This window comes from Acinonyx jubatus, chromosome C1 (genome assembly GCF_027475565.1).
Source record: "Acinonyx jubatus isolate Ajub_Pintada_27869175 chromosome C1, VMU_Ajub_asm_v1.0, whole genome shotgun sequence".
Taxonomy (NCBI): Eukaryota; Metazoa; Chordata; class Mammalia; order Carnivora; family Felidae; genus Acinonyx; species Acinonyx jubatus.
In genome coordinates, this window is record NC_069381.1 from 199,891,852 (window position 1) to 199,918,163 (window position 26,312).

General features: G+C 47.9%; 2 protein-coding genes across 3 annotated transcripts; one reads left to right on the forward strand and one right to left on the reverse strand.

The window, feature by feature from the left end:
• The first annotated feature begins 15,366 nt into the window (after positions 1 to 15,366).
• On the forward strand, positions 15,367 to 18,316 carry ZFAND2B (zinc finger AN1-type containing 2B). Of its 2 annotated transcripts, none has more exons than XM_053215821.1 (9): positions 15,367 to 15,630; positions 15,909 to 16,003; positions 16,241 to 16,372; positions 16,506 to 16,657; positions 16,912 to 17,001; positions 17,077 to 17,137; positions 17,223 to 17,290; positions 17,626 to 17,698; positions 18,009 to 18,316. In XM_053215821.1, the coding sequence occupies exons 1-9, from the start codon at positions 15,576 to 15,578 to the stop codon at positions 18,048 to 18,050; spliced, it is 768 nt and encodes a 255-aa protein (XP_053071796.1). In that variant the 5' UTR covers positions 15,367 to 15,575; the 3' UTR covers positions 18,051 to 18,316. The 2 variants fall into 2 exon arrangements, with proteins under 2 accessions (XP_053071796.1, XP_026906022.1); XM_027050221.2 differs by having other exon boundaries at positions 15,368 to 15,630; positions 17,905 to 18,316.
• Positions 18,317 to 18,428: 112 nt separating this feature from the next.
• On the reverse strand, positions 18,429 to 25,901 carry ABCB6 (ATP binding cassette subfamily B member 6 (Langereis blood group)). Its single transcript, XM_015066647.3, has 19 exons — positions 25,343 to 25,901; positions 24,895 to 25,032; positions 24,201 to 24,387; positions 23,897 to 23,998; positions 23,544 to 23,727; positions 22,573 to 22,694; positions 21,943 to 22,052; positions 21,676 to 21,741; positions 21,359 to 21,484; positions 21,156 to 21,232; positions 21,004 to 21,067; positions 20,799 to 20,884; positions 20,507 to 20,564; positions 20,186 to 20,290; positions 19,636 to 19,810; positions 19,376 to 19,488; positions 19,038 to 19,132; positions 18,896 to 18,964; positions 18,429 to 18,712 (listed from the first exon to the last, which is right to left on the reverse strand). Exons 1-19 carry the CDS (start codon positions 25,889 to 25,891, stop codon positions 18,601 to 18,603), a joined length of 2,538 nt encoding a protein of 845 aa, XP_014922133.3. The 5' UTR covers positions 25,892 to 25,901; the 3' UTR covers positions 18,429 to 18,600.
• Positions 25,902 to 26,312: the final 411 nt, after the last annotated feature.

Sequence of the window (26,312 nt, forward strand, 5' to 3'; positions counted from 1 at the left end):
ATTACATAAAAGATTGTTATCAAGATCAAACTTCCTGAATTTCACTTTGTTTCTATAAGAGGATATCCTTATTTTAGGATATACATCCTGAAGATTTCAGAGATGAAGGGTCATGTTCTCTGCAAAGTATATCAAATGATTTGGAAAAGTAAATAAATAAATGAGTATATGAATGTATGGTGTGTGTGTGTGGAGAGAGAGGGAGGAAGGGAGAGAGAGGGACAGATGGACATAATGATAAAGCAAACGTGGCACAATGTTGGGAAGAAATACGTATGATAAATAGTGGATAAATGTATATTTAGACAACTAAATAGAATGAACAAAGTGTAAGAACAAAAATATGCATGAATCTCAAACAAAATATTGAATAAAAGAAACTAGACACAAAAAATACATATGATTCCATTTATATAAAGTACATTTATATTGTTAGAAGTCAAGATAGTGGCTACCCTTGGGGTGGGGGAGCAGCATTTGGAGGAATCTTCTTAAGGGTGGTGATATCTCATTTCTTGATCTGGGTGCTGGTTATACGGAAGTGTTGAACTTGTGAAAATCCAATCACCTATATACATTTCTGTATGTATTAGTTATACATCAACAAGAAGTGTCAATACCAAGTGTATTGATTATCTATCTCTGCATAACAAGTTACTCCAAAACTTAGCAACCTAAAACAACATTATCTCACACTATTTCTGAGGATCGGGATCTGGGAGCAGCTTAGTTGGGTGGTTCTGGTTCAAAGTCTCCCACAGGGCTGCAATGAAGATGTCAGCTAGGGCTGGCTGCAGTCATCTGAAGGCTGGACTGGGGCCGACAGATCTGCTTCCATAATGGCACACTGAACACAGCTGTTGGCTAGAAGCCTCCGTTACTCACTGGCAAGAGGCCTCAGTTCCTTATCATACTAACCTCTTCCTATGGCCATTCAAGTGTCTTCACATGACAGCTACCTTCCCCAGAGCAAGTGATCCAAGAGAGAGCAAGAAGGAAGCCACAATGCTTTTTATGACCTAGTGTCAAAAGTCACACTCTATCACCTCCACCATATTCAATTTGTTAGAAACCGGTCACTGAGTCCAGCTCACACTTTTGAAGGGAGAAGAAGCAAAGAATTCGGGGACATATTTTAAAACAACCACACCAAGTTTACCTGGAAATTTCATTAAAAGATTTGGCTTATCTACATATTAAAAATAAATAAATAAAGACCACATATTAACACGTGGGAAGTGGACAGTACAGTAATAGCTAATTATATACGTTTGCTAAGTTATTTAGTACACATGATACTATGATACACATAGATCTAAGTGCTTTACATGTATCCTTGTATGTACTCCTCACCACCGCATTTTGACGTAGGACTCCCTCACCTCCTACTTTACAGATGATGAAATTGAGGCCGAATGAGGTAAATGGCTTGCCCAAAGTTACACAGCTAGTTGTGGTTATAGCACTGCTTTTCAGTATTCTGGTTGTCCCACACATCCTCATATTTTAAAGCACCAACATAGAATTGTAGGTGAGGTAAAATGATTCTTTCAACATTAGAAAAAGAAATCTGAATTCTGGGTCAGTTATAAATGAGGTATAGCTGAATTAAAAATTTGAACACACAAAGTGTTACTTGTTTAAAAAGCACTATTGCACTCCACAGACTTCAGGAGGAGAACAATATGTCAACAGACAAAATGAGCTTCTATTACAAAAATACTTTTACTAGTTCAAGGACACTTTAAACAACTAGAATTAATAACAGGACAACATGAAAATTAATATAGATTCTCTGCATCAGAATCTCATCTCTAGTCAATGAAATTAAAGAAGATGGATACAAATCAGAAACTTTCCATTTGAAACAAAAACGTGAGTTTGCCAGAGATCAAAAGGATCACATCTACCTCGAGAAACAAAAACATTGGTTCAAAAAGATCTCCTTGTTACACTTAGGGTGAGCATACATAACATATAGACTTGTCAAATCGCTATATTGTACACCTCAAACTAATGTAACGTTGTGTGTCAACTATACTTTTTTTTTTAACATTTTATTTATTTTTGAGACAGGGAGAGACAGAGAATGAACGGGGGAGGGTCAGAGAGAGAGGGAGACACAGACTGAAACAGGCTCCAGGCTCTGAGCTGTCAGCACAGAGCCCGACGCGGGGCTCGAACTCACAGACCGTGAGATCATGACCTGAGCCGAAGTCGGACGCTTAACCGACTGAGCCACCCAGGCGCCCCAACTATACTTTTATTTACTTATTTATTTACTTATTTATTTTAATGTTTATTCATTTTTGAGAAAGAGAGAGACAGTGCACGTGGGGGAGGAACAGAGAGAGAGGGAGACACAGAATACAAAGTGGGCTCCAGGCTCTGAGCTGTAGCACATAGCCCGATACGGGGCTCGAACTCACAAACTGTGAGATCATGACCTGAGCCGAAGTCCGATGCTTACTTAACCCATTGGGCCACCCAGGTGCCCTGAGAACTTTTTTTAAAAGTATAGTTGACACACACGGGGTGCCTGGGTGGCTTAGTCGGTTAAGCGTCCTGCTCAGGTCATGATCTCACCATTCATGAGTTCGAGCTCCACTTCAGGCTCTGTGCTGACGGCTCAGAGCCTGGAGCCTGCTTCTGATTCTGTATCTCCCTCTTTCTCTGCCCCTCCCCCACTCACGCTCTCTCTTTCAAAAATTAATTAATTAATTAATTAATTAATTAAAAAATAAGTTCTCAAACAAGAGATGAGATTATTTTAATAAGGAGGAATCAGAGAACTATATTTGAAGTTAGATTTACAACTTCATCTCCTCACATTCTCTTGACTCAGTAAAACACCAGAAAGCCTTTCCAGCAGCTAGGAAAATTTGCACAAAAAATACACTTAAAACTTAATGGTGAAATCTTTACGTATTTTAAGAAATTATTACTTTAAAAAAAAGCAAATAATTTTATTTTCAATTATTTATGATTATATTTTAACTTTTACTGATGTTTAGTTTATGCTTTAAAATAATATTTGATTAATTTTATATTCTGGTAATCTATAGTAAAACAATATATATTTAGCATTCATGCTTTTTAAAAATTTTTGTATTTAAATTCTAGTTAGTTACCATATTGGTTTCAGGAGTAGAATTTAGTGAGTCATCACTTACCCACAACACCCAGTGGTCATCACAAGTGCCCTCCTTTAATACCCATCTAGCCCATCCCCCTCCCTCCTCCTTCCATCAGGGGGAAGGAAGAAGGAGACAGCCAGACTCTTAAGCAGGCTCCACCCTCAGAGAGGAGCCCGATGCAGGGCTGGATTCTAAGACCCTAGGATCATGACCTGAGTGGAAATCAAGGGTCTGCCGCTCAACTGACTGAGCCACCCAGACACCCCCAGAAACTACTTTTTTAAATGTTGAACATTTTGCTGTAAAAATAAATGATTCCTTTATTTAAAATAAATACTCGAAACATCAGTGAAGTCATTTTGGTCTGATCTGTCAACCTCTAACGGCTAGTAATTATTGACACTGTGATTTGAACTGCTCAGAATAGCTCCAATTTTACCTTTCATCTAAATCAGGGGTTTTCCGGGTGCCTGGGTGGTTCAGTTGGGTAAGCATCAGATTTCAGCTCAGGTAATGATCTCATGGTTCGTGAGTTCGAGCCCTGTGTTGGGCTCTGTGCTGACAGCCTCCTTGGGATTCTCTGTCTCCCTCTCTCTCTGCCCATCCCCTGCTGGCTCTCTATCTCTCTCTCTCAGAACAAATAAATAAACAGTAAAAAAAAAAAAAAAAAAAATCAGGGCTTCTCAGCTGTTGACTAAATGTACTATTGACCTTCTGAGCCAGATAATTCTTTGTTGATGGTGGTAAGGATCATCCTGTTCATTGTAGAATGAAGAGCAGCATCCTTGGTCTCTGTCCATTGGATGCCAGTAGCACCCTCCCCAAATCCCCTCCACCCTCACAAATGTTCCCTCAGGGCAAAATTGCCCCCTGTTGAGAACTATTGATCTAAATTATACGGCTCTGGCTATATGGAAAGAATACTAAACTTGGAATCAAGGTGTGAATTTGAATGCTAGTCTTCCCACCTATACATGTTTAGAAGCACACCTTTCAAAATAATACAAAAGTTACCTGGCTTTTCAGCTTCATGTCTGGGGCGCCTGGGTGGCTCAGTCGGTTGGGGGTCCGATTTCGGCTCAGGTCATGATCTCTAGGTTCATGGGCTTGAGCCCCGCATCGCATCGGGATCTGTGCTGACAGCTCAGAGCCTGGAGCCTGCTTCTGATTCTGTGTCTCCCTCTCTCTCTGCCCCTCCCCTGCTTGCTCTCTGTCTCTCAAAAATGAATAAACCTTTAAAAATTTTTTAGAAAAAAAGACTGAGATTTTCTTACCTTTGCTTTCCTATTTTTCCATTTTGTTTTCTTTTTTGTTCTTCTTTCTAAAATATCTTCTCAATTTTACATTGCAACCATTCTTCTGAATTGTTTATCCTGTGATTATATTTTTTATTTCGAAGAACTTTCTTTGTTTTCTGAATATCCCTTTTTAGAGTTTCTTGCTCTTGTGCGTTAGATGAAAAATCTGTTCTTTGAAGGTAATTGCATTAATCATTATTAATATGTCATATAACTATATATTATATAATCACACATAATAAAATATTATTATATATAATACCTAATAATAGTTCTATTAATTATATTTTTATGTTCCCTGCATTGTCACTGGTGCCCCCCACCACCCACATTTTTTTCTTTATTTTGGCCTCTGTCTTTCATGATAGAGATTTCCCAAATCCTGGTTTGCTCCTTCATATTTGAGTAGAGGCTCCTAAAAGCCAAATGAATACTCTCCAGGCACAAGTAGGACCCAATGCTTGGCATCTTTCCTGTAGGGTGATTTGGCAGAGACAACCATTTTGTTGGGAACCCCCCAATGCCAGTATCTGTGGATCTTTTTGCTTAGGCCGGTCAGTTCCCCTAGAGAAGAAGACTGCACTTTCCAGCATGAGGAGTATAAACTTGACTGCCAGTGCTCTAGAAGCCAGCTGAAATAAGGGTGTGGTTTCTCTTCTCCCCGGTCAGCTGCATCTGATAGCCCTAAGCCCAGAGTCCCTCTGGTCTGTTCTCAGGAGGATATACCTCCTGCCTTCTGTTGAGGTAAGAGAGGCAATCATCTGGCCGCTCAGATCAGAGGAGGGAATCTGGGAATCTAACTGCTCCTTATGTGGATCTTCAACTCATCCCTCTGTTTTCAGCCCCAGTCTCCCATTTCACCTTCAGATATAACTGTTTCTTCCCATCCCAAGCCTTTCCAAGGCCCTGCAGCCCAAATTGACTTATGCCCCCAATCATCCCTCCTCTATTAGCTTTCCATTTTCCAAGATTTTTTAAAAATCATATCTAAATAATATCTAGTCATTTTTAAATCATGTGTTCTTTCTTCTGCTCTCTTTATTCTCTTATTTTAGGGGAGTTTGAGAAGGGAACAAACATAAAATGTGTGTGTTCAATCTACTTTATTTAACAGAAAGTTCCTTTTCCACTCTCCTAGCCTCTTGTGCACTCAATCTCCTCCATGCCCTACTTGTTAGGGTAATCTATAACATTTGCAGTGTTCTTCCCATACCCTTCCTGGGGCTGGAATACCTCTGGCATCTTGTCTGCCTGGGGAATTCCCACTGTCCCTCCCCAGTCCCACTCCTGGGCATTACTGGCCCCCTTTTCTGTGTTCTATAGCTTATGTACATTCATTAGAGCACAGTTTTCCAACTAGGAGTCATGGATTAGTGGGTCATGAAATCAACTTAGGGACCCTTAGATAGTATTTATGTTACATTTAAATATATTGGGATGAGACATAAAATATATTTCTTGGTGTGGGTCAAGGTTGAATAAGTTTGAAAGCCACTGTATTAGGGCATTTTTCACTTTGAATTGGTTGTTTATATGTCTTTACTACTAGACATTGAGCAACTAGGGGGTAGAGAGACCATGAGTTATTCACTTTCTCTATGCCCGGGGTATTATGAAATCCAACAAGGCTTGGTCAATATTTAGTGGGTTGAATCAAATATATATGAGATCACTGTGTAACCCATAAAGTCATATGAACTTGAACTATATACCTAAACTAGGAGTCTAATTAGCTCACAGGACAGCTAGGGCACTTGAGGACAAGTGACAATATTGTCACAAAGGTTGTGTATCACATACCTGAGGCAGCAAGGCAGACCTCAGTGAAGGTGGACCTATGCTGCTCTACTAATTCCTGGGATCTGAAGCCAGCTCCAAGAGCTTCCCCACCCTGGTTATCTCACTTAGATATTTAAACGTCTTGCTCTGCTAGGGTGTTTGATTATTGATAACCCTTGAATAGATCTGGGATTCCCTACAAACACTCTGAGAAACCCGCCACTTAAGATTCCTCTTTTCAGTTGTTAAAAAGGTTATAAAGTAGATTTGGGGGAGGCAATGTTGTATAATGATTTCATCATACAAGCGACTTACGGCCATACAAAAATCTGGCTCCAGATGCTATCTCCTTGAGAAAGTAACTTATCTCTCAAATTCAGTTTTCTTTCTTTTTTAAAAAAATTTTTAATGTTTATTTGTTTTTGAGAGGGAAGGAGAGTGTGGGCGGGGGAGGGGCAGAGAGAGAGGGAGCCGGAGAATCCCAAGCCGACTCTGCACTCAGCACAAAGCCCAGCTCGGGGCTCGAACTCATGAACCGCAAGATCGTGACCCATGACCGGAGCCAAAATTGGATGCTCAACCCACTGAGCCACCCAGGCGCCCCTCAAATTCACTTTTCTCATCTGCAAAATGGGAATACATAATATCCACTTCAAAAGGTAACACGTGAATAAGACCAGGACTGGACAGTGAACAAAACAGCTTTCCTTTCCTTTTCTGTATGTGTTCTCTAAGAGTTGTTTGAAGAAGAGGAAAACCACTAAACAGATACCATCAGGCTAACACTTGAGTCAAACTGGGCCCGAGATACCTTGACTGGCATCCTCACTTTGACCTTGTCTGCTTTAAACCTGCTGGCCCCGAAACAAGAGGTGCCTGGCCATCACCCCACGCGCTGAGTTGTAGAGCCGATTTCTGGTGTTTCAGGGAGGAGGCTGAGGCTCAGTTACCCACAGCTGAAGCACAAAGCTGCTTCTCAGGTCTGCGTATGCTTTGTGGGTCTACAAAGAGACTTGCGCAGTGTTCAACTGTTAACTGATAACTTCTGACACACCTTGTTCAAGGTAGAAATGTTACTGGATTTCTCTCCATTATTCCTTTATTCAGGGAGCAAGAAACCTGCATTCAATCTATACATTAGAGGGTGGTGACTTGGGTTGGTTCACCACCCTTTTTAACTCGTGGAAAGCTCCTGGGCTATTGATCCGCACAAATAGCTATAACCCATCAGGTTAGGAGGAGTTTTGCCTGAGAAAAGAGAGACTGTCAGAGCTTCGCTCTCTTTTGTGGTCTCTGCGGTGTCTGAAGTAAGTCTTGTGGTGGTTAAAACATTCTGGCTCATGCTCAAGAGAGAGCTCCAAAGATTTTATTTTTAGGGTCCTCTAAGCCTTCGGTTATCTGAGCATCCATGGAGTGGGAGCAGAGAGAAAGACAGTGTTTATCTTTGTTTAGTCTGCTCCAAACAAGGTTCCAAAAACTGAAAGCCTACAATTCTAAAGCCACTGATGAATGTAGACAGGAAAAAAAAAATCTTGAGACCAAATGACTATAGTTTAATAGGAAGAGGATGATTCAAAATCTGATAGCTGTATATTAAAACAAAATAAAAGCATTTATAAAGCCCTGGGAAATATTTATTATTTTTTTAAGTTTATTTATTTATTTTGAGAGAGAGCAAGCACGAGCAGGGGAGGGACAGAGAGAGGGAGGGAGAGAATCCCAAGCAGCCTCCACACTCAGCATGGAGCCTGATCCGGGGCTTGATCCTACAATGAGATCATGACCTGAGCCAACATCAAGAGTCAGGTGCTTAACTGACTGAGCCACCCAGGCACCCCTAAGCCTTGGAAATTATTTAAGATTAACAATAAGTAATCAGAGGGGTGTCTGGGTGGCTTGGTCAGTTAAGCGTCCGACTTTGGCTCAGGTCATGATCTCACAGTCCGTGAGTCTGAGCCCCACATAGGGCTCTGTGCTGACACCTTCCGATTCTGTATGTGTGTGTGTCTCTCTCTGCCCCTCTCCTGCTCATATTTTATCTCTCTCTGTCTCTCAAGGATAAATGTATGTTAAATAAAATGAAATGAAATGAAATAAAAAACTAGTAAACAGAATATTTTAAAAAAATTTTAATGTTTATTTTGAAGGAGAGAGAGACAGCGTGTGAGCAGGGGAGGGGCAGAGAGAGAGGGAGACAGAGAACAAGTGGGTGCCAGGCTCTGAGCTGTCAGTACAGAGCCCGATGTGGGGCTTGAACTCACAAGCCATGAGATCATGACCTGAGCTGGTCAGATGCTTAACCGACTGAGCCACCCAGGTGCCCCTAAACATAATATTAATGCACAGATTATAATATTAGTATATCAGGAATCTTGCCAGAGCTGTGAAGGGAGGGTCTGTAAGGTTGGTCGGGAGCTCAGAAATCATTCTACTGCTACGACCACACCCAACACCATATGTAGACAATCCATCAGCAAAAAGTTCCAACTGAATGAATCACATGTTCATTTTTATTAATGTGAGTTGCCATAACAGGTATATCATAAAGGAAGTTTGGGTTGCAAAACACAGAAAACTTCACTAACAAAGACACTTATTCTGTCATATAACAAAAGGCCAGATGTGGTGCTCAGGGTAGGTTAATTTATCAACAACCCTGGATCTTTCCCATCTCTCTTCTCTGCCACCTTCAACATGTTGACTTGTCCTCTCTGCTTGGCTCCATTCATGGTCACAAAATGGCTGCCTGAAAGCTACCTGTCACAGGTAATGTTTAGAGCAGAACTAAATTCTCATCTAAGTAGACAGTAAGTGCATATAAAGGTTTTATTTAAGTCATAAATGAAGGAACCGGTAAAGAATACAAAAAGTGGAGGTGCCTGGGTGGCTCAGTTGGTTGGGCATCTGACTTCAGCTCGGGTCATGGTCTCACAGTTCATGGGTTTGAGCCCCGCTTCGGGCTCTGTGCTGACAGCTCAGAGCCTGGAGACTGCTTTGAATTCTGTGTCTCCCTCTCTCTCTGCCCCTCCCCCGTTCACGCTCTGTCTCTGTCTCTCAAAAATAAATAAACATTAAAAAAAATTTTTTTAAAAAGAATACAAAAAGTTGGGGCGCCTGGGTGGCTCCGTTGGTTAAGTGTTCAACTTCAGCTCAGGCATGATCTTGTGGTTCGTGGGTTCAAGCCCCAAATCTGCTGTCAGCACAGAGCCCACTTCAGATCCTCTGTCCCTCCCCCACTCTCACAACCGCAAGCTCGCTCACTCTCTCTCTCTCTCGCAAAAATGAGTAAACATTTAAAAAAATGTTTTAAATACAAAAAGTTGGTTCCCTGCTTTCAAGGAAGAAATATGTATATCAATAAATGAACAAAATTATTAGGTTAGGTACAAACCAATGGATGTTCCACAGGCAAAAAAATAACGCCTTTGTGGTTAGTGTTTCTTCAAGGCTATGTGAGAACAACACCATATCAATTTCCACAGGTTAATGGTACAAAACTGTAAACTGTACTTTTATCAGCAGTGGATTGTTAGCCAAATATACTATAACAACAGCTATATTTCCAAGAGTGCCAGATGAAGGTCAAGCAGGCTTATTAGAAAAACTCTATCATTATATATATATTTAAAACAACAATCATCATTTTGTCTTTTTTAAGGTTTAGGACCAACTTTTCTTTCAGGTACAAACTGTATTGTATGCCTTAACCAAGGTGAAGGAGGGCAGTTTAATCGGCTTAGAGCAGTAGAGCTTTCTTTTCTTTCCTTTTTTTTTTTTTTTTTTTTTGCAGGGAATTTTTATTTGAACTAAAGTTTGCAACCCATTAATGGGATGGTGGGATGGAAATAATACAGTATGGCAACCAGCATTTAAAAAAAATGAAATAGAATATCAGAGTGCATCAAACATAAACATAATGACGTCAACGATTAGTTTTGGCCTCTGTTGTGTGTGTGTGTGTGTGTGTGTGTGTGTGTTGAGTATCAATGTAGTTATAAAATGGGTATAAAATGAGGGTGCCTGGGTGGCTCAATCGGTTAAGCATCTCACTCTTGATTTCGGCTCAGGTCATGATCTTGTAGTTCCTGAGTTTGAGCTCCGCTTCAGGCTCTGCGCTGGCAGTGCAGAACCTGCTTGGGACTCTCTCTCTGTCTCTGTCTCTGTCTCTCTGCCCCTCCCCTGATTGCTCTCTCTCCTTCTCAAAATAAATGAACTTAAAAAAATTTTTTTAATGGGTATAACATATGAGTAGTGGTTAGAAAGTTTGAAAAACACTGACCTAGGCCTTTTAAGACTCATCCTGGTGGCTGCAAAGGGATCCATGTAAAACACGACTGCTTGGAAAAGGGTGATTAAAATCATGGTTTTGTCCTCAAGGAGGCAGCTGGGGAAAGGCTGTTGGGTAGACAATCAACAGAGTGGGCTACAGCAGAAGAGTGGCCAAGTACTGCTCAATCCCATTGTTCTCATCTTCAAACCCCATGAGCTAAGAAGCCTTCTACAATCTTGGCTGCTATGCTACATTAAGTGACCCAGCACCTTCTTTACTACTTCAAACTCAAGATGGTCCACATACCACAAAATTTATCCTTTATCTCCCCTTGTGACAGTAGCTTTCTCCCAAATATCCGTTTTCTTTCACTGATAAAATAATTGAAATTTTATCCGGGCACATGGCTATCCAGCTAAGGACTACATTTCCCAGCTAGGGAATGAGCATGACGGAGATCATGTGACTATCCGAAGTGCACAGAAGTGATGTATGCAAATTCAGGGTCATGCCCTTAAGTTGTAGGGAGCGCTCTCCTTTTCTTCCCCCTCACTCTGCTGCCTGGAGCAAGGACTCATTTGGGACCATATGGACAAAGGCAACAGCTTAGGATGGTGGAGCCACAAAATAGGAGGTGTCCAAGCCCTGGATTATTACACAAATGAGAAATTAAGCTTCTTTCTCATTTGTGCCACTGTTTTTGAGTCTCTGTCATGGCAGCTTTGCCTGAATCCTATCTGATACTTTCTTCTTATGTATTATTAGTAGCAAATGGCAGAAGCCTGAAGGGCAGAGAGAGGTACGTAGACATTGGACACATCTGTGTTTAAGGTGTGTGGACTTTAAACCATACTCTCAGACAGTAACTGTTTGCTTTCATGTCTGGGGTCAAAATCCCAGCAGGCTGAGGATTAGATAGAAGGTCAGAGAAACACAATTCTTGCCCATGATATATGCTGCTTAGATTAGATTAAATCATATGGAAACATTTTAAGTTAAAAAAAATAGTCAAATATTAGCAATTTGTAAGTTTCAATCTAACAGAACTGATGGTGGATTTCACAGATACGGAGTTCTGGAGTTCACAAATGGCAGGTTCTTCAACAACTGTTCTTTCTTAGGGACCTATGTCAAAAGCTGGACCCCCATGGCAGAGGGCCCTCACATGCACACCTGCATCAAGAGCCTTCACAATGTCATCAGCCTGTGATCAGAGATTCTGACAAAGCCTTGAGAAATACCCTGAATCTACTGGGATGACTCATAACTATCTTAAAACAGACAAAATGAAATCAATGAAATAATAGCAGTTAGCCATAGTTTTATCGGGGTGTAGACTTTGGGAGGAGGCAAAAGACTTAGGTCATGATATGACTTAAGCCCAAATGTGTGAGCCACAAGATTAACCTCTTTTTATGGAGCTCACTGTGTCCCACTGCAGATAACAGAGGATTGCAGATAGCAATCTCCTCTCCCGTCCCCCAGTCAGTATGACAGATGGCTATCCTATAGCTTATATATTATGAATACTGATTCTCTTGGCCTCAATTCCAAATTCTTGGGAAAGAATCTGATTGGCCGTATAGCCAAATACAGCAGATGCTCCTGGTGCCCCGGCCACATTTGCTTGGTCCATCTATGACTTCAGCTACTGCTGGGAACAGTTCCTATAAGCCTGACTGGCTTCCCACCTCAAAACCCAGCCTCACCATTTCTGCCCCCAGGGCAAAGCCTCCATAGCTCAGTCAGCTCACACACAGGTGCAGATTGGCTGTGCCAAGTGGGTGTGGGAGAATTATTACCCCCAGCAACAATCCCCAACTTACGGCAGACAGGAGTCTGCCCAGCCTTCTGTCCTTTAGAAAGACAATTCTGAGGGGCATTCTATATCCCAGTGGAACTGAGCTCCTATTACCACAGTGGTAATCAGCTCAATAACATTCTTTTTCTTTTTAATGTTTATTTATTTTTGAGAGAGAGACTGTGTGTGAGTAGGGGAGGGGCAGAGAGAGAGGAGAGAGAGAGAACCCAAAGCAGGCTCCGTACTGCCAGTGCAGAGTCTGACGTGGGTCTTGAACCCATGAACCGTGAGATCATGAGTCACTGAGCCACCCAGGCGCCCCTCAGTAACACTCCTTTTTTTTTTTTTTTAACATTTATTCATTTTTCAGAGACAGAGAGACAGAGAGTGGGGGAGGGGCAGAGAGAGAGAGGGAGACAGGACAGAATCTGAAGCAACCTCCAGGCTCTGAGCTGTCACCAAAGCCCAACACGGGGCTCGAACTCACAGACCGCCAGATCATGACCTGAGCCAAAGTTGGATACTCAACCGACTGAATCACCCAGGTGCCCCTCAATAACATTCTCTATTGGTTTTCTTTCCTTCCTTGTCTCCGTCTCCTACTTTGGCTGGGATTACCTCCCACATGAACCACCTGCACCCAGATCCTTATCTCAGGCTATGCTTTTGGGGCAACACAAGCCTAGATACCTAGTATGTGTCAGATGATTACCCCCAGACCAATCATCGTTGGGAGGGCAGAAACATGGTTGTCCTGAGCCACCCCAGGGTGTGAGGGTGGGTTGAGGGAAGCAACAGCCAGAATTTCCCTGAAGGAATGGCCAAAGTGTACCCCATACACTAACCCCATTTGGCTGAGCTTTTGCATAGAGGTAAGTCAAGGTGTTTCCTGCAGATAAGGTTGGGATTTTTCTTAAAATGTTTTTTTCTAAGTACTTCATAATTGCTCTGGGAAAACAGAATTCCCCCCTTTCATTTTATCCTTTCAGTGATATATTGGAAAGTTACTTTTATTTTTTTGAAAGAGAAAGACTGTGCACATGTGCGAGTAGGGGAGGAGCAAAGAGAAGGAAAGGGAGAGTATTCCACGCAGGCTCCACACTATAAGCACTGAGCCCAACGCGGGGCTCAAACCTATGAACCTTAAGCTCATGACCTGAGCCGAAGTTGGACACTTAACTAAGCCACCCATGCACCCCAGAAAATTTACTTATTTTAAAATATCTATCTCATACCTAAACTTCTTACTGAACTCTAATTCTAAACACTGCCCCCACTCCAGTTCAAGCCATCATCATCTCTTGCTTGGATTGTAGCAGTTGGTATCCTATCTGGTCTCCCTTCTTCCGATCTCCTAGTTCCTCTGATCTGTTCTCCACTCTGAAGCCAGGGTGATCTTCCCCAAATACAAACCTGATCATGTTCCTCCCCTACTTAAAGCTGTCTGTAGTCTCTTGTTATATTTATGTTGAAGTTCTCAATACTACTGTGGCCTCCACTATCTGAGCTAATGTGACCCCTGCTAGCTCTCCAGCTTCCCCTCCAGATTGCTTTTTATACCCTAAGATCCAGATGCCCCAAGCTTTCTTAAAGTTGATGTAAAGACCTCGTTCCCTCTCTTATCTCCGGGTCTTTGTCCCTGCTGATTCCTCTGCCTGGGATACCATCTCCTTCCACTCTACTCCTCTCTCTCTTAGCCTTAACTTAGCTATCATGCACTCATCCTTCAGGTTTTGACTTAAAAAGATACTTGTCCACCCCAGACTGGGGGTTCCTGAAATGTATATATTTGCCCTGTATGACATGTCTTTGCATATATCATCCAGTTGCTTCTTCATATGTTTTGATTAAGCTTTTTAAATTTTTTATTTCATTTTAAAAAATATTTTTTAATGTTTATTTATTTCTGAAAGAGAGACAGAATGCGAGCAGGGGAGGGGCAGGGAGAGAGAGGGAGACACAGAATCCGAAACAGGCTCCAGGCTCGGAGCTGTCAGCACAGAGCCCAATGTGGGGCTTGAACTCACAAACTGCCAGATCATGACCTGAGCTAAGTCGGACGCTTAACTGCCTGAGCCACCCAGGCGCCCCTATTAAGCTTTTTTTTTTTTTAAGTTTATTTTATTTTTATTTTCAGAGAGAGTGAGCTGGGTAGGAGCAGAGGGGGAGGGGGAGAGAGAGAGAGAAAGAGAGAAAGAGAATCCCAAGCAGACTCTGCACTGTCAGCACAGAGCTTGACTCGGGGCTTGATCTCACCAACCCGTGAGATCATGACCTGAGCCGAAATCAAGAGTCGGATGCTTAACCGACTGAGCCCCCCAGGCGCCCATATGTTTTTATTAATAAGCTCCCAGGGGCGCCTCAGCAGTTGAGGGGCTGAGTTCCTACCTGTGAGAACAGAGGAGACCATGACAGCCTGCCACAACTTACTTCATTCTTACAGCAAAACAACTTTACTTCTAAACACACTTTTTGAAATACTATCAAACCCACATAAACAAAACCACACAATTCTAGGCACTGCGCTGGGTGCTAGGGACCCAGAACTAGGGAGACGTGGTCCCTGATTTCCCAGTACATTTATGTGCGCCTGCGTGACCAGTTGATTACAATAAGGTGATGTGGGTGCTAGCACAGAACCAGGGAGATCACAGAGCAGGTACTGGGGAGGGTCAGGGAAGTCTTACGGAAAGGGCATCAGAGCTAAACCTGGAGGAAGGATCCGCAGATCCGGAGAAAATTCTGCACTTCGAGGAAATATGGGAATCTTCAGCTCGTGGACAGGAAGTGCAGCCGTGGCAGCGGACGAAAGGGCGAGAGGGAAAGTGTGAGAGCGAGAAGCGGGCAAGGGACCCAACTGTAAAAGACCCCAAGCTACCCCAGCCCGCCTTCCCCAAGATATCTACCCTCGTCCTCGCCGGTCCTTTCGCTCTTCTGGGAGCAAAACTGGCGCGCAAGATCCCCGCCCCGCGCGCGGCCACGCCCTCGCCTCACCCAGCAGGGAAGGGCGGAGCTCTCCTCTGCAAGGGCGCTCCTCCCGCCGCCCCGAGACTGCGCCGGACGTGCCCGCCCTGCGCGATGACGTCAGTGCGCCCGCGCGCGCCGGGGGAGGAGTGGGACCCCGCTGGTCGGGAAGGGCTGAGGCTCCGGTAACTCGGGCTGGGCGGGGGAGAGGAAAGGGCGGGGCTGGGAGCCCCCCAGAGTGCGGGGTCGTGGCCTGGACCCGGCGCGGGAGCCCTAGACACGATCAGCGTCGCTTCTTCGGCCAGCCGGCCCCGCCCGGTCCAACGATGGAGTTTCCGGACCTCGGGGCTCACTGTTCCGAGCCGAGCTGTCAGCGCTTGGGTGAGGAGCGGAGCGCGCGGGGGGCGGGGCCGGGCCCGCGGGGCTTGGAGCTGAAGGTGGGGCGAAGGGTGGGCTCCGGGGCTGGAAGTGTCAGAGGAGGGCGGGGATCGAAGTTGGGGGCGGTGGCTAAGGGGGCGTGGCTAAGGAGATGGAGCCTAGGAACGGGTATAGTTTGCTGCAAACCCGGTGGCCGTTTTTCCTTACCGAGTGGAAGGCTTGAGTGAGTGGGAACGACGTCGAGGTCCCGCTGGGCCTGCAATCCGACCCACTTCTTGCAGATTTTCTGCCGCTGAAGTGCGACGCCTGCTCGGGCATCTTCTGCGCAGACCATGTGGCCTACGCCCAGCATCACTGTGGGTCTGCTTATCAAAAGGTGAGGGGGCCCGTCTGAGGGTGAGAGGGGGCGGGTGGAGAAAGCATGCAGCATCTCCGGAATCCCTCTGCCTCTCTTTTCCTCTGCTTTATTGCTTTGAGGCTCAGCGGTGCAAACATTGTTTCCTTGTGCGTTATAGGGGGCATATCCAGGTTCTTTCAGGGAGGCTGTTTCAGGACCAGATATTTGGTTGGACTGGGAGCGGGCCACAGACTGAACCCTGCTCCTTAACTCTAGGATATCCAGGTACCTGTATGCCCACTCTGTAATGTGCCTGTACCTGTGGCCAGAGGGGAGCCCCCTGACCGTGCTGTGGGGGAGCATATTGACCGAGACTGTCGCTCAGATCCAGCACAGCAAAAACGTAAGGTAAGCATTGGAGGGGTTAGCCATGACCTAGCTGGGACCATGGATGCTTGCAAACTGGAACAGCTGTTATGATGGGGTTCGAGAAGTGGGGGTCAGAGTCTCAGCAGAGGCAAACCTTCCCACTCCACCTCAGATCTTCACCAATAAGTGTGAACGCTCTGGCTGCCGGCAGCGAGAAATGATGAAACTGACCTGTGAACGCTGTGGCCGAAACTTCTGCATCAAGCACCGTCACCCACTGGACCATGATTGCTCTGGGGAGGGTCACCCAACCAGCCGGGCAGGGTAATTGCAACCAAGTCCAGTACTTGTGCCTTTAGGATCTCCCCATCCTTTTGGAACTTACTCAGCCTCTTTCATTACAAGTTGGGGAGCTTCAAACCTGTTGCCTTTGGCTAGGGGAGTCTTTTAGCTTCGTTTTCAAGTGCCTATTTTTCTAGAATGTTTGGAGGAACTCTCCTCCTGACTTCCTGGGTAAGGCCTGGGAGGAGCCTGCAAGCTATCCTTGGAAGCATGCCAAGAGTGTCTCTTCTCTACAGACTTGCTGCCATCTCCAGAGCACAAGCTTCTTCTACAAGCACCATCCCCAGCCCGAGTCGGACATTGCCTTCATCTACCTCTCCCAGCAGGTAGGCCTGCCTGTTTCTCCTCTCCCTTTTTCCCCTTTGCATCTCTGACCTCAGCCTCTTGAATGTCTGCCATAGAGCCACAACCCAGTCTCCATCCCGGACAGCCCCTCCGGTGATTGCTCTGCAGAATGGCTTGGTGAGTTGGGTAGAGGTTGGATGGACAGAAGGAAACCCACACGGAGAATAAAGTCCAAGGCAACGGGTCTCTCTCCTTTTTACAGAGTGAGGATGAGGCTCTGCAACGAGCCCTAGAACTGTCCCTGGCAGAGACCAAACCCCAGGTCCCAAGGTACCTACTCTGGTGAAAGACAATGGGATGCGGGCAAAAGCTCAGATTGGAGGGAGGTACGAGGGACTACTCCAACCCCATGTAGCATGATGGTTAGGCACTTGGGCTCAAAATGAAGATTAACTATATGATCTCTGACAAGTTCTTTTAACCTATAAGGTTATAAGGTTCTTAGTTTCCTCTAAAATGGAACAGTACTAATACCTACCTACTTATAGGGTTGTGTGGAGATTGAGATAATACTCAGAAGTGCTTAGCACGGCGATGCCTAACAGATAAGACACTCATGCTTCAGATATTATTGTCATCTAGTTTAAGCTGTTCCTCCCTCTCAGTTCTCAGGAGGAAGAAGACTTAGCTTTAGCACAAGCACTATCAGCAAGTGAGGCAGAATACCAACGGCAGCAGGTATGAGGACTGGGTGGGGGGAGTTGAGGTCCTGCGTTGGGAGTTTGGGGGGCTTTCTTCAAGTGGTAGAGAGTGTGGAATGGTGGTTATCCTTTTGTTTTTGGTGTGACTTTAGCCCACGCTGGGCTCTGAAGTGAGGACTGTCCCTCATTTCCTTGACGTCGCACCCTGTCTTCCTTCCCTTCCTTCCCCCTTCCTTGCTCCAGGCGCAAAGTCGCACCTTGAAGCCGTCCAACTGCAGCCTGTGCTAGGGCCTTGGGCTTGGGGAGGGAGGCTCGGCTGAGGAGGACTGTGGCCCTCACACCTCTAGGGTACAGAGGGAGAGGAGGCTGGGAGCAGCCTGGAAGACTGAGGAGAAGAAGAAACGGAGGCCCCCTCCAGGGAGCATCAGGAGGAACAGCTGTGGAGCCCAGCCCACAGAAGGCCCCACTGGCCTCTCCAGCTGCATAGGAGAGAGCGGCTAGAACCATCCGGCGGCTGGGCCTCGGGGGATGCCGGCCAGGCCCCGTTCAGCTCCCTACATCATGTAATCCCCTTACACTGGGGCTGCTTCATGCCGAGGGGACAAGGAGGGGCCTGCAAAGAATAAAGGATCTTGGCAGTCAATAAGACCTCCAAGTGCTGTGTTTCTTTCTCCTCTACAACCGAAACCAGGGGGGTCCTATCAAGAATGCTCCCCTGACTTAAGTGTAGAGGCCCACGGCAGTACCCCACATCAAAGTCACAAGGATCCTGGCATAGTCCACACTTTTATTTCCCCAAAAAGTGCTTTTCTGAAAGGTTCTTTGCTCTCACTATAGCTAGCACCATACCCCAACCCCAGCATGAAATATACTGGGAAAAGGGATACATCTTATTCCCTTCTGAGTTTTCCTCTTGGAGGGAAGTGGCCACAACTCTTGTCACTGTGTCTCAGTCTGGGATTTGGTGTCTTCAGAGACTTCTTCCTGTCCCCGCTGCTGTAGCTGCCACATCTCTGCATACACCCCACCTCGGGACAACAGAGCCTCGTGCCTGGGGCAAAGTGGAAAGTGTAGGTCCCAGCTATCAGTTCAACCCCAAGAGTCCTCACCAGCAGCCCACAGAGATGAGTGCGATTGGCAAGGGAGATCCCTTTCAGAAACTCCTGGGATTTCACCTTTTCCTGGGGCCCCCAATTCAGAGGCCCTGCCTTATTCATCCTGCTGTGTTCCTTACCGTCCTCTCTCCACAATGCAGCCATCCTTGAAGACGAGGATCTGGTCGGCATCAACCACAGTTGAGAGCCTGAGAAATCAGAACTGGGTTATGCACCACAACACGAGTGGGCCCCCTGCCGCCTGCTGCCCCGGTCCTGTACCTGTGTGCTACTACGATGGTGGTGCGGTTGGCACAGACTTTGGCCAGAGAAGCCTGGATGGCCCTCTCATTGGACGTATCCAGCGCCGATGTTGCCTACAGAGAGGATCTGTGTAAACCTGCCCCTGCCACCCCAAATCCCCATGGAAGGAGGATGCCAGCTGCTAGCTGAGGGAGGCCTCGGGAATCAAAAAGAATCTGTCTGCACTTGAGAAGCGTAAGGTGTTTTTATGAAGCCGGGATTCATGATATCTATCCGTGAGGGAAAACTGCCCACCAGGAATGGCCTGGCCACAGGCAAAGGAGGGAGGAGGAGACTGGGCTGCCCAGGGTTCTCACCTCGTCCAGCAGAATGATGTCTGGAGCCTTGAGAATGGTGCGAGCAATGGCCACACGCTGCTTCTCCCCACCACTCAGCTTCAGTCCCCGCTCGCCCACCTGCGTCTCGTATCCTGTGAATATCGCCCACCTCCCTCAAGTCACACATAATAAACTTGGTTTCTGTGACCAGACGGGCAGGAAGGGATGGAACAGAGGTCAGGGGGGTGGGGACAGCAGGACTCAATCAGGCAGGGCACGGACTCTGCAGGGAAGCTCACCTTCAGGGAAAGCCAGAATGGTGTCATGGATGCCTGCGGCCTGAGCAGCAGCCACCACCTCCTCGTCCCCGGCTGTGACGCAGCCATAGCGGATATTGTTGGCGACGGTGTCATTGAAGAGGACGGTGTCCTGGGGCACGACTCCAATGTGAGACCGGAGGGAGATCTGGGTCACCTGGGGCCAAGAGACCATATGCCTCAGCCTGTGAGACTGCCCCAGGCCCGGGAGATAGGACGTACTGGAGGGAAGCACATGGGATGAGGTACAGGAACCCTGTCACCAGCCCCCCAAATAATTCTAGCTGTGGGGGCAAATCACTCAACCTTCCCGAGTCTGTTTCCCTGTCTACAAAGAGAAAATACGCTTTTTACGCTCATGACTACTTCACTTGGATAGGCCACGGAATGCCAAGAAGGCTGAGGTCTCTTGCTGCAGCTTTCTGCAGGGGTGACATCTCCTTCTCTCCCTGGAGAGTGGCCAGCACTTCACAGAACGCTATTCTTTCACACACAGGCCCCTAAATCACAAACTCCTCCCGAGCAACCTTACCTGGGAAATGTCCTGCCCATCTATTCGGATGCAGCCAGAGCTGAGGTCATAGAAGCGGAACAGCAGGCGCAATACTGTGCTCTTCCCTGCTCCAGATGGGCCCACCTGTTGCATTGGAAACAGAAGGAAAATATTTTCAGGCCCACTGGCTTTTAAGGCTTGCTCTCCAAGAAGCCACCAATGTCCGTGGAGGCTGCTACATTCAATCCTGTGGCCCACTGTGACAGGATTCTGACTCCACAGCCTGGGTCACAAATTTCCATGAGCACCACAATAGGGAAACTCAAGGAGTCTGGGCCAAGGGGCTGGGTCTCCTCTCACCAGGGCCAGTGTCTGTCCAGGCATGACAGTGAAGGACACATCCTGTAGGGTTTCTCGCCTGCAAGGAAGGGTGGGCATGGTCAGCAGGCCTGCTGCACTCCCAGTGCCCCCTTCCATCAGCAGAGCTGCTACCGGGCCCTGCCCCTCCCCTGCTCAGGCTCTCTTTCTAGGCAGTGGTGGGCTGAGAAGCAGGGATGGCGTGGGGGTGGGGATGGGGAGGGTGGGGAATGGGGGCAAGATTGCATATGGACGGTGGGAAAGGGGGCTGTGAGATGGCAAAAGGGGGGCTCACCCACTGGTATAGCTGAAGTGCACATTCTCAAATTCTATCTGGCCCTTCTGGAAACGCAGGGGCCCTGCTCCAGGAAGGTCCTTCACCTGGGAGAGTGGGACCCAGGCATGTTGCCATTATAGGTCTGGTACTCTCCAGACACCAGGAACACCATGTGGGCTCCCACTTCCCCACACACCCCTCCCAACCCCCCCGCTTCACTCACTTCTGTCTTCTCTTTCAGCAGGTCGAACATGTTCTCCATGTCGATGAAGTTTGTCTGGATCATCCTGCAAAAACAGTGCTGGCTGGGGCTCCTCTGAGGAGATGGGGAAAGAACTGTGCATCCTCAACAGGTGAGGGTGGGAGATCAGTTACCTGTAGTAGGTGCCAAACCAGTTGAGGGGCATGTACAGCTGGATGATGTAGGTGCCAAACAGCACAAAGTCCCCAACCTTGTGAAGATCCACAGAGAAGTGCTGAGTCACAGGCCTTCAGGCTGTCACCTTCCCGCTTCCCACCCAGGAACCTGGGGGCCCAGACATAGGCCCTCTGCCCTGTCCCCAGCACAATTCTCTGACCTGTAGCTTCTGCTCACTGACAAAGTACGCGCAAAGCAGGGAGCCAGCAAGGAGCCCAAGTCCAATCACCAGATTCTGGGTCTGATTTAGTAAAACCAGTGAAGCATTTGACTTCCACTCCAAATCCTGGGGCAATAATACGGGGCAGGGGTTAGCGGGGTGGGGGAGGATGTCACATATACACTCTCACCAAATCCAAACCTGGGCCCAGGCATCTTCAACCTCAAATTTTCAGCCAGAACCGTACTCCTCTTGGCCCTGGCAATTCCGCGAGGCTAGGCCATTGCTCTCAGCAGGCCTCAAACTAGCATCCTCACCTGATAGTTGACAATGGCCTCTCGATAGCGGTCCACTTCGTAACCTTCCGCGTTATAATACTTCACCTGATGAATTCAAACCACGGTTGTAAGACGTGGCTGCAGCATTTACACCTGGGTTATTTCCTCCAGGTCCCCAATCCCCTCTTCCTCATTTTAAACAGCACCCCCCCCCCCCTTCCAGCTCCCTAGAAGCCCCGCCGGTCCCAGACACGCTGCTCCACCAGCCACTGTGCCTCACGCTACTGCCACCGAGGCCTTCATTACCGTCTCAAAGTTTAGTAAAGAGTCCACGGCTCGTGCCCGGGTGGCATTTTCCTGTAGGTTCATAGCACGTCGAAACTTTGTTCTCCACTCAGTGACTACAATGGTCAGGACTGCGAGGGACAGGAGGAGGAGGGAGAAGCGATCAAGACATCACCCCAAACCAGAGACCACAAGAGGATGTCTGCTATCTGCCACATACACGTGAACCCTGTACTACAGGCCAGGGACCCAGATTCCCAAAGGGAAAGAGCACTAAGCTCCCTGAGGGAAGGGGCTGTGACAGAGACACCTTTGCAGCCTGTGCAAAGCCTTGCGTGTGAAAATGCTTCATTGGTGGCCAAGTGAAGCTAAGCTGCATCTGGTTACACAAATGAGGTTTCTCCTTGCCCTGTACCCACAGCGGCCCCTAATGTGACCAGGATGCCCTTCCCTGGCCCTCCATCCAGGCTGAGCTAAGGTTCCCCTGGCAGAGGAGGAGGCCAACCCATCATGTTAGGGAGCAGGAGGACCTTATTCAAGTCCACTGATCTACAACCTCCCTGTGGTGGGCCACCTGAGTGGGGGCGGGACTCATGCCCAAGGGAGTCCCTGGCGTAGTTCCGGGAGACGCCTTCACCAAACAGCACTCACTGAGGTAAAGACTCATGCACAGGAACACAATGAGGCCAAACCAGGCGTTGAAGAACATGCTGAAGTAGATGATGCCAATGGTGATGTCAGCCAGGGTGGGGAGGACGTTGAACACCAGGTAGCTAGGAGGGCAAGTCAAGCGACAAAGAAAGGTTTAGGGGCTTAGAGCCAGCAACTCTGCCTCCAGGAATTTCAGCGTGGTGTTTTCTTTTTCTTTTTTCTTTTAAACGTTTATTTATCTTCGAGACAGAGAGAGAGAGAGAGAGTGCACGCGCGCACATTCGTGCATGAGTCGGGACGGGGCAGAGGGAGAGGGAGACAGAGAATTCAAAGCAGGCTTCGCACTATCAGTGCAAAGCCCGACGTGGGGCTCAAACTCACGAACCGAGTTATCATGACCCGAGCAAAGTCAGATGCTCAACCAACCGAGCCACCCAGGCACCCTAGTGTTTTGTTTTTCAATAGCAACAGACCAGAATCAAGCTAACTAACCCTCAAGAGGTGGGTGGCTAAGTAAACTGTACCTGCCCCAAGCACAGAATGCCGTGTCAATTAGAATGAATGAGAGGGAGCTTCATGCATAGTAAGAATGTATCTCCCTAATGTCTTATTAATAAAGCAACTCTAAGAATGATACCTATGTCATGATACTGCTTGTTTTATGAGAACCCTCCCCAATATCATATTAGTGCTGTGAGTCTCCACATATACGTGTAAACATGTAAAAAGCAGAACTCAACATACTAGATGGAGTGGGAACCTTTGGAGAAGTAAAATTTATAAGATATTACATAAGATATTTGCTCCATTTTATTTGTCTTATTATGAGAGCAGGTGCATGCTAATCTTGAAGTTAAAAAAAAAAAAAAGGATGGAGAGGCAGCTGAAGCTGGGTGCTTTCTCTGGACAGCCCCTTCATTCCTGTGTCTCCAGCCCCACCCTCCCACACTCCATGTCCACTGGCCTGGCACCTGAGCAGCCCTGTGACGCTGGACGTGCCCCGGTCTACAATCCGTAGCACTTCCCCCGTTCGGCGCCCCAGGTGCCAGCGCAGCGAGAGCTCATGCAGGTGGGAGAAGAGGCGCAGCTGCACCTGCCGTGATGTGAACTGCTGCACCCGGATCCACAGGAACGTGCGCAAGTTGCTCACAAAGCCTGGGGGGAGCCAGGGGAGGCCTCAGTAGAGCTTAGGGGCCAAATGACATCGGCCCAGTACCCAGACATGAAAAGTCTGAGAACCCCAAGGGGCCAGGGGAGGGATGCTTGGGGGAGGAAGGCAGGGAGGGACCAATACCAGCCAGGGGGATAGCAGAATCCCTCATACCTGTGCTGCCAGTGCCACCGCCCTGGAGGAACTTGAGGAAGACATAGGTGATAACAGTCCAGGCCAGGGAACTCCAAGGTGCCTTCTCAGTCAACAAGTTCACTATGGTGGAGAAAATAAGTCAGAGACCACTTATGGCCCCCAGGACACTCTTCAGAAGAAACCGATCCGGGCACCAGCCACAGCCTCTTTCTGATTATCCAGCTCCTAACACTGTCCCACCTTCCTAGGTTTGGGCCCCCACCCCTCACCAGGCTGAATAAAGGACCAGAAAGAGCTGAGCTGGCATTCCTTCCCCCCTCACCTATGTTCCTGTAGAAGATGGGGACCAATACGTTCAGCCCCCGTTCCAATCCCATGAGTCCCAGGCAGATGAGCACAACAAGCTGCAGAGCTGGACTCCCTCGAGGCCACAGGTAGCCACTCAGTAGGCGGAGCTTCCTGCCAAGGTCTCGCCAGGTAGAGCCTGGTGCTTCCTCTGTTGACTGAACCTAGGAATGTAAAACACATAGGGGAGGAGAGCTCAGAAATCAGAGAGAAGTGTCCTAGAGGCACCTGAGTGGCTCAGTCGGTTAAGTGACTAGATTCTTGATTTCGGCTCAGGTCATGATCTCACAGTTCATAAGATCAAACCCCACATTGGGCTCTGTACTCACAGCACAGAGCCTGGAGCCTGCTTAGGATTTTCTCTCTCTCTCTCTCTCTCTCTCTCTCTCTCTGCTCCTTCCCCATTCGCACACACACTCTCTCAAAATAAATAAGTCAACATTAATAAAAAAAAAAAAAAAAAAAAAAGGAAGTGCCCTAGCCAAACCCCTCTAGGGAAAAGGTATGGGACTACAGCTTCCAGTTATCTTAGACCCCAAATGATTCCTGATGAGGTCAGAAAGCCTCGTGTGGCATAAACTGAGATTTGAGAAAGAAGTATTATGGTGGCAAAAAAGGATGACAGGCAATGAAATTAAGACAGGCCCTAAGGTTCAGAAATTCAGGTGTACCTGGGACCTCTCTACATCTTGATCTTCTTCATTAACCTTCAAGGCGTAGGACTGGGGACGAAGTCCAGGGGCCCAGAGTCCCAGGATAAAAAGCCCTCCAGAGACCACATACCGCAGCACCCATAGGCTAAATTGGACCTAGAATGAAACGCGTAGGGAGAGCATCAAGGAAGGCCAAAATGCCATTGTTACCACTTAGAACAGGGCTAGGGAATGGGGCAGGGCACACACCCAGCTCAGGGGCCCAGCATCAAACAGGCTTTAAAAAAATGTAGAGTGACTCAGCACAGACACACCCCACCAGCTGGCTATCAGCAACCTGCCAAGCAGGCCTCCTCCTTTTTCCCTTAGAGGCATCCCAAAGTGTGGAGCCAGTGTGACTAGACATTCTGTCTTTCTCCCCAGCCCTTGCCACTCATGATTCTCCATTCCCCACAAAGTCCCTTACCTTCTGGCTCAAGTCTGCCCTTGCCCACCACCACTGTGGGCTGTTCCAAGACACAAGGGCCAAGTTCTCAGCTGCAAACGCCACAGTCCAGAGGAGCAGGAGACCCAAGCTGTGCCTGAACTCGATCCAGATGCCCATTGCTAGCCTTTGCCAGGCCTGATTGCGTTCCACCACCAGCAGCCCCAGGCCACAGGCGCTGGCCAGAGTCCCAAATATGGAAGCCAGCAGTAGGTAGCCTGGCAGCGGGGCTCCCCCAGTAGTGCCCACCCGGCCAACCAGGGTAGCTAGGGGCAGCGTCACCTGGAGTGTAGCCAGAAGTAGCTGCAGCCCATAAGGAAGGACAAGGGGGCCGGCGCTCCAAGACAGCTCACGGGAGCCAGCTGGCCACTCCCGACGCTTGCAGGTAAGGGCTAGCACCAAGGCCAGAGCCCCCAGGGCCATCAGTATCGAGGGCACAACCGTGAAGAAGAAGCAGGGACTAAGGCCACCCTTCTCCCAGACCGGACCCACGGGCCCTTCGGCCTCGCAGTAACTGCCCACAGTCACCATGGTAATGCGTGGCCGCCGGCCGAGGCTGCGGGGACTGCGGGAAGGGAGAACGGGACCGGCTGCTCAGGGCGGGACGCGAATGCCAGGGTGTCTCGGGTCATGGAGACAAGGGGCGCCAAGCCGCGGGCCTCTCGGGCAGGGACACACGTGGGTCCGGCCACTCTACCCTCTCTCTTCGCGCACGCGCCGCCGACACGCACTCACGCAGGGCACGTACGCCGTCTTCGGCAGTCCGTCCGCCCCTCGCTCGCAGCCCAGGCAGGACCCTCCTGCCAAGTCCGGGCCCAAAGGAATGTTGAGCATCTGACTGGAGCGGCTCTGGCGCAGCAGCCCTGCCCACCGGGGGGCGGCCTCAGCCCCTACCTAGGGTCCCCATTGGCCAAGCTCCCTGAAGGGGCCGGGAGTTAAGGTGCACGCGGGA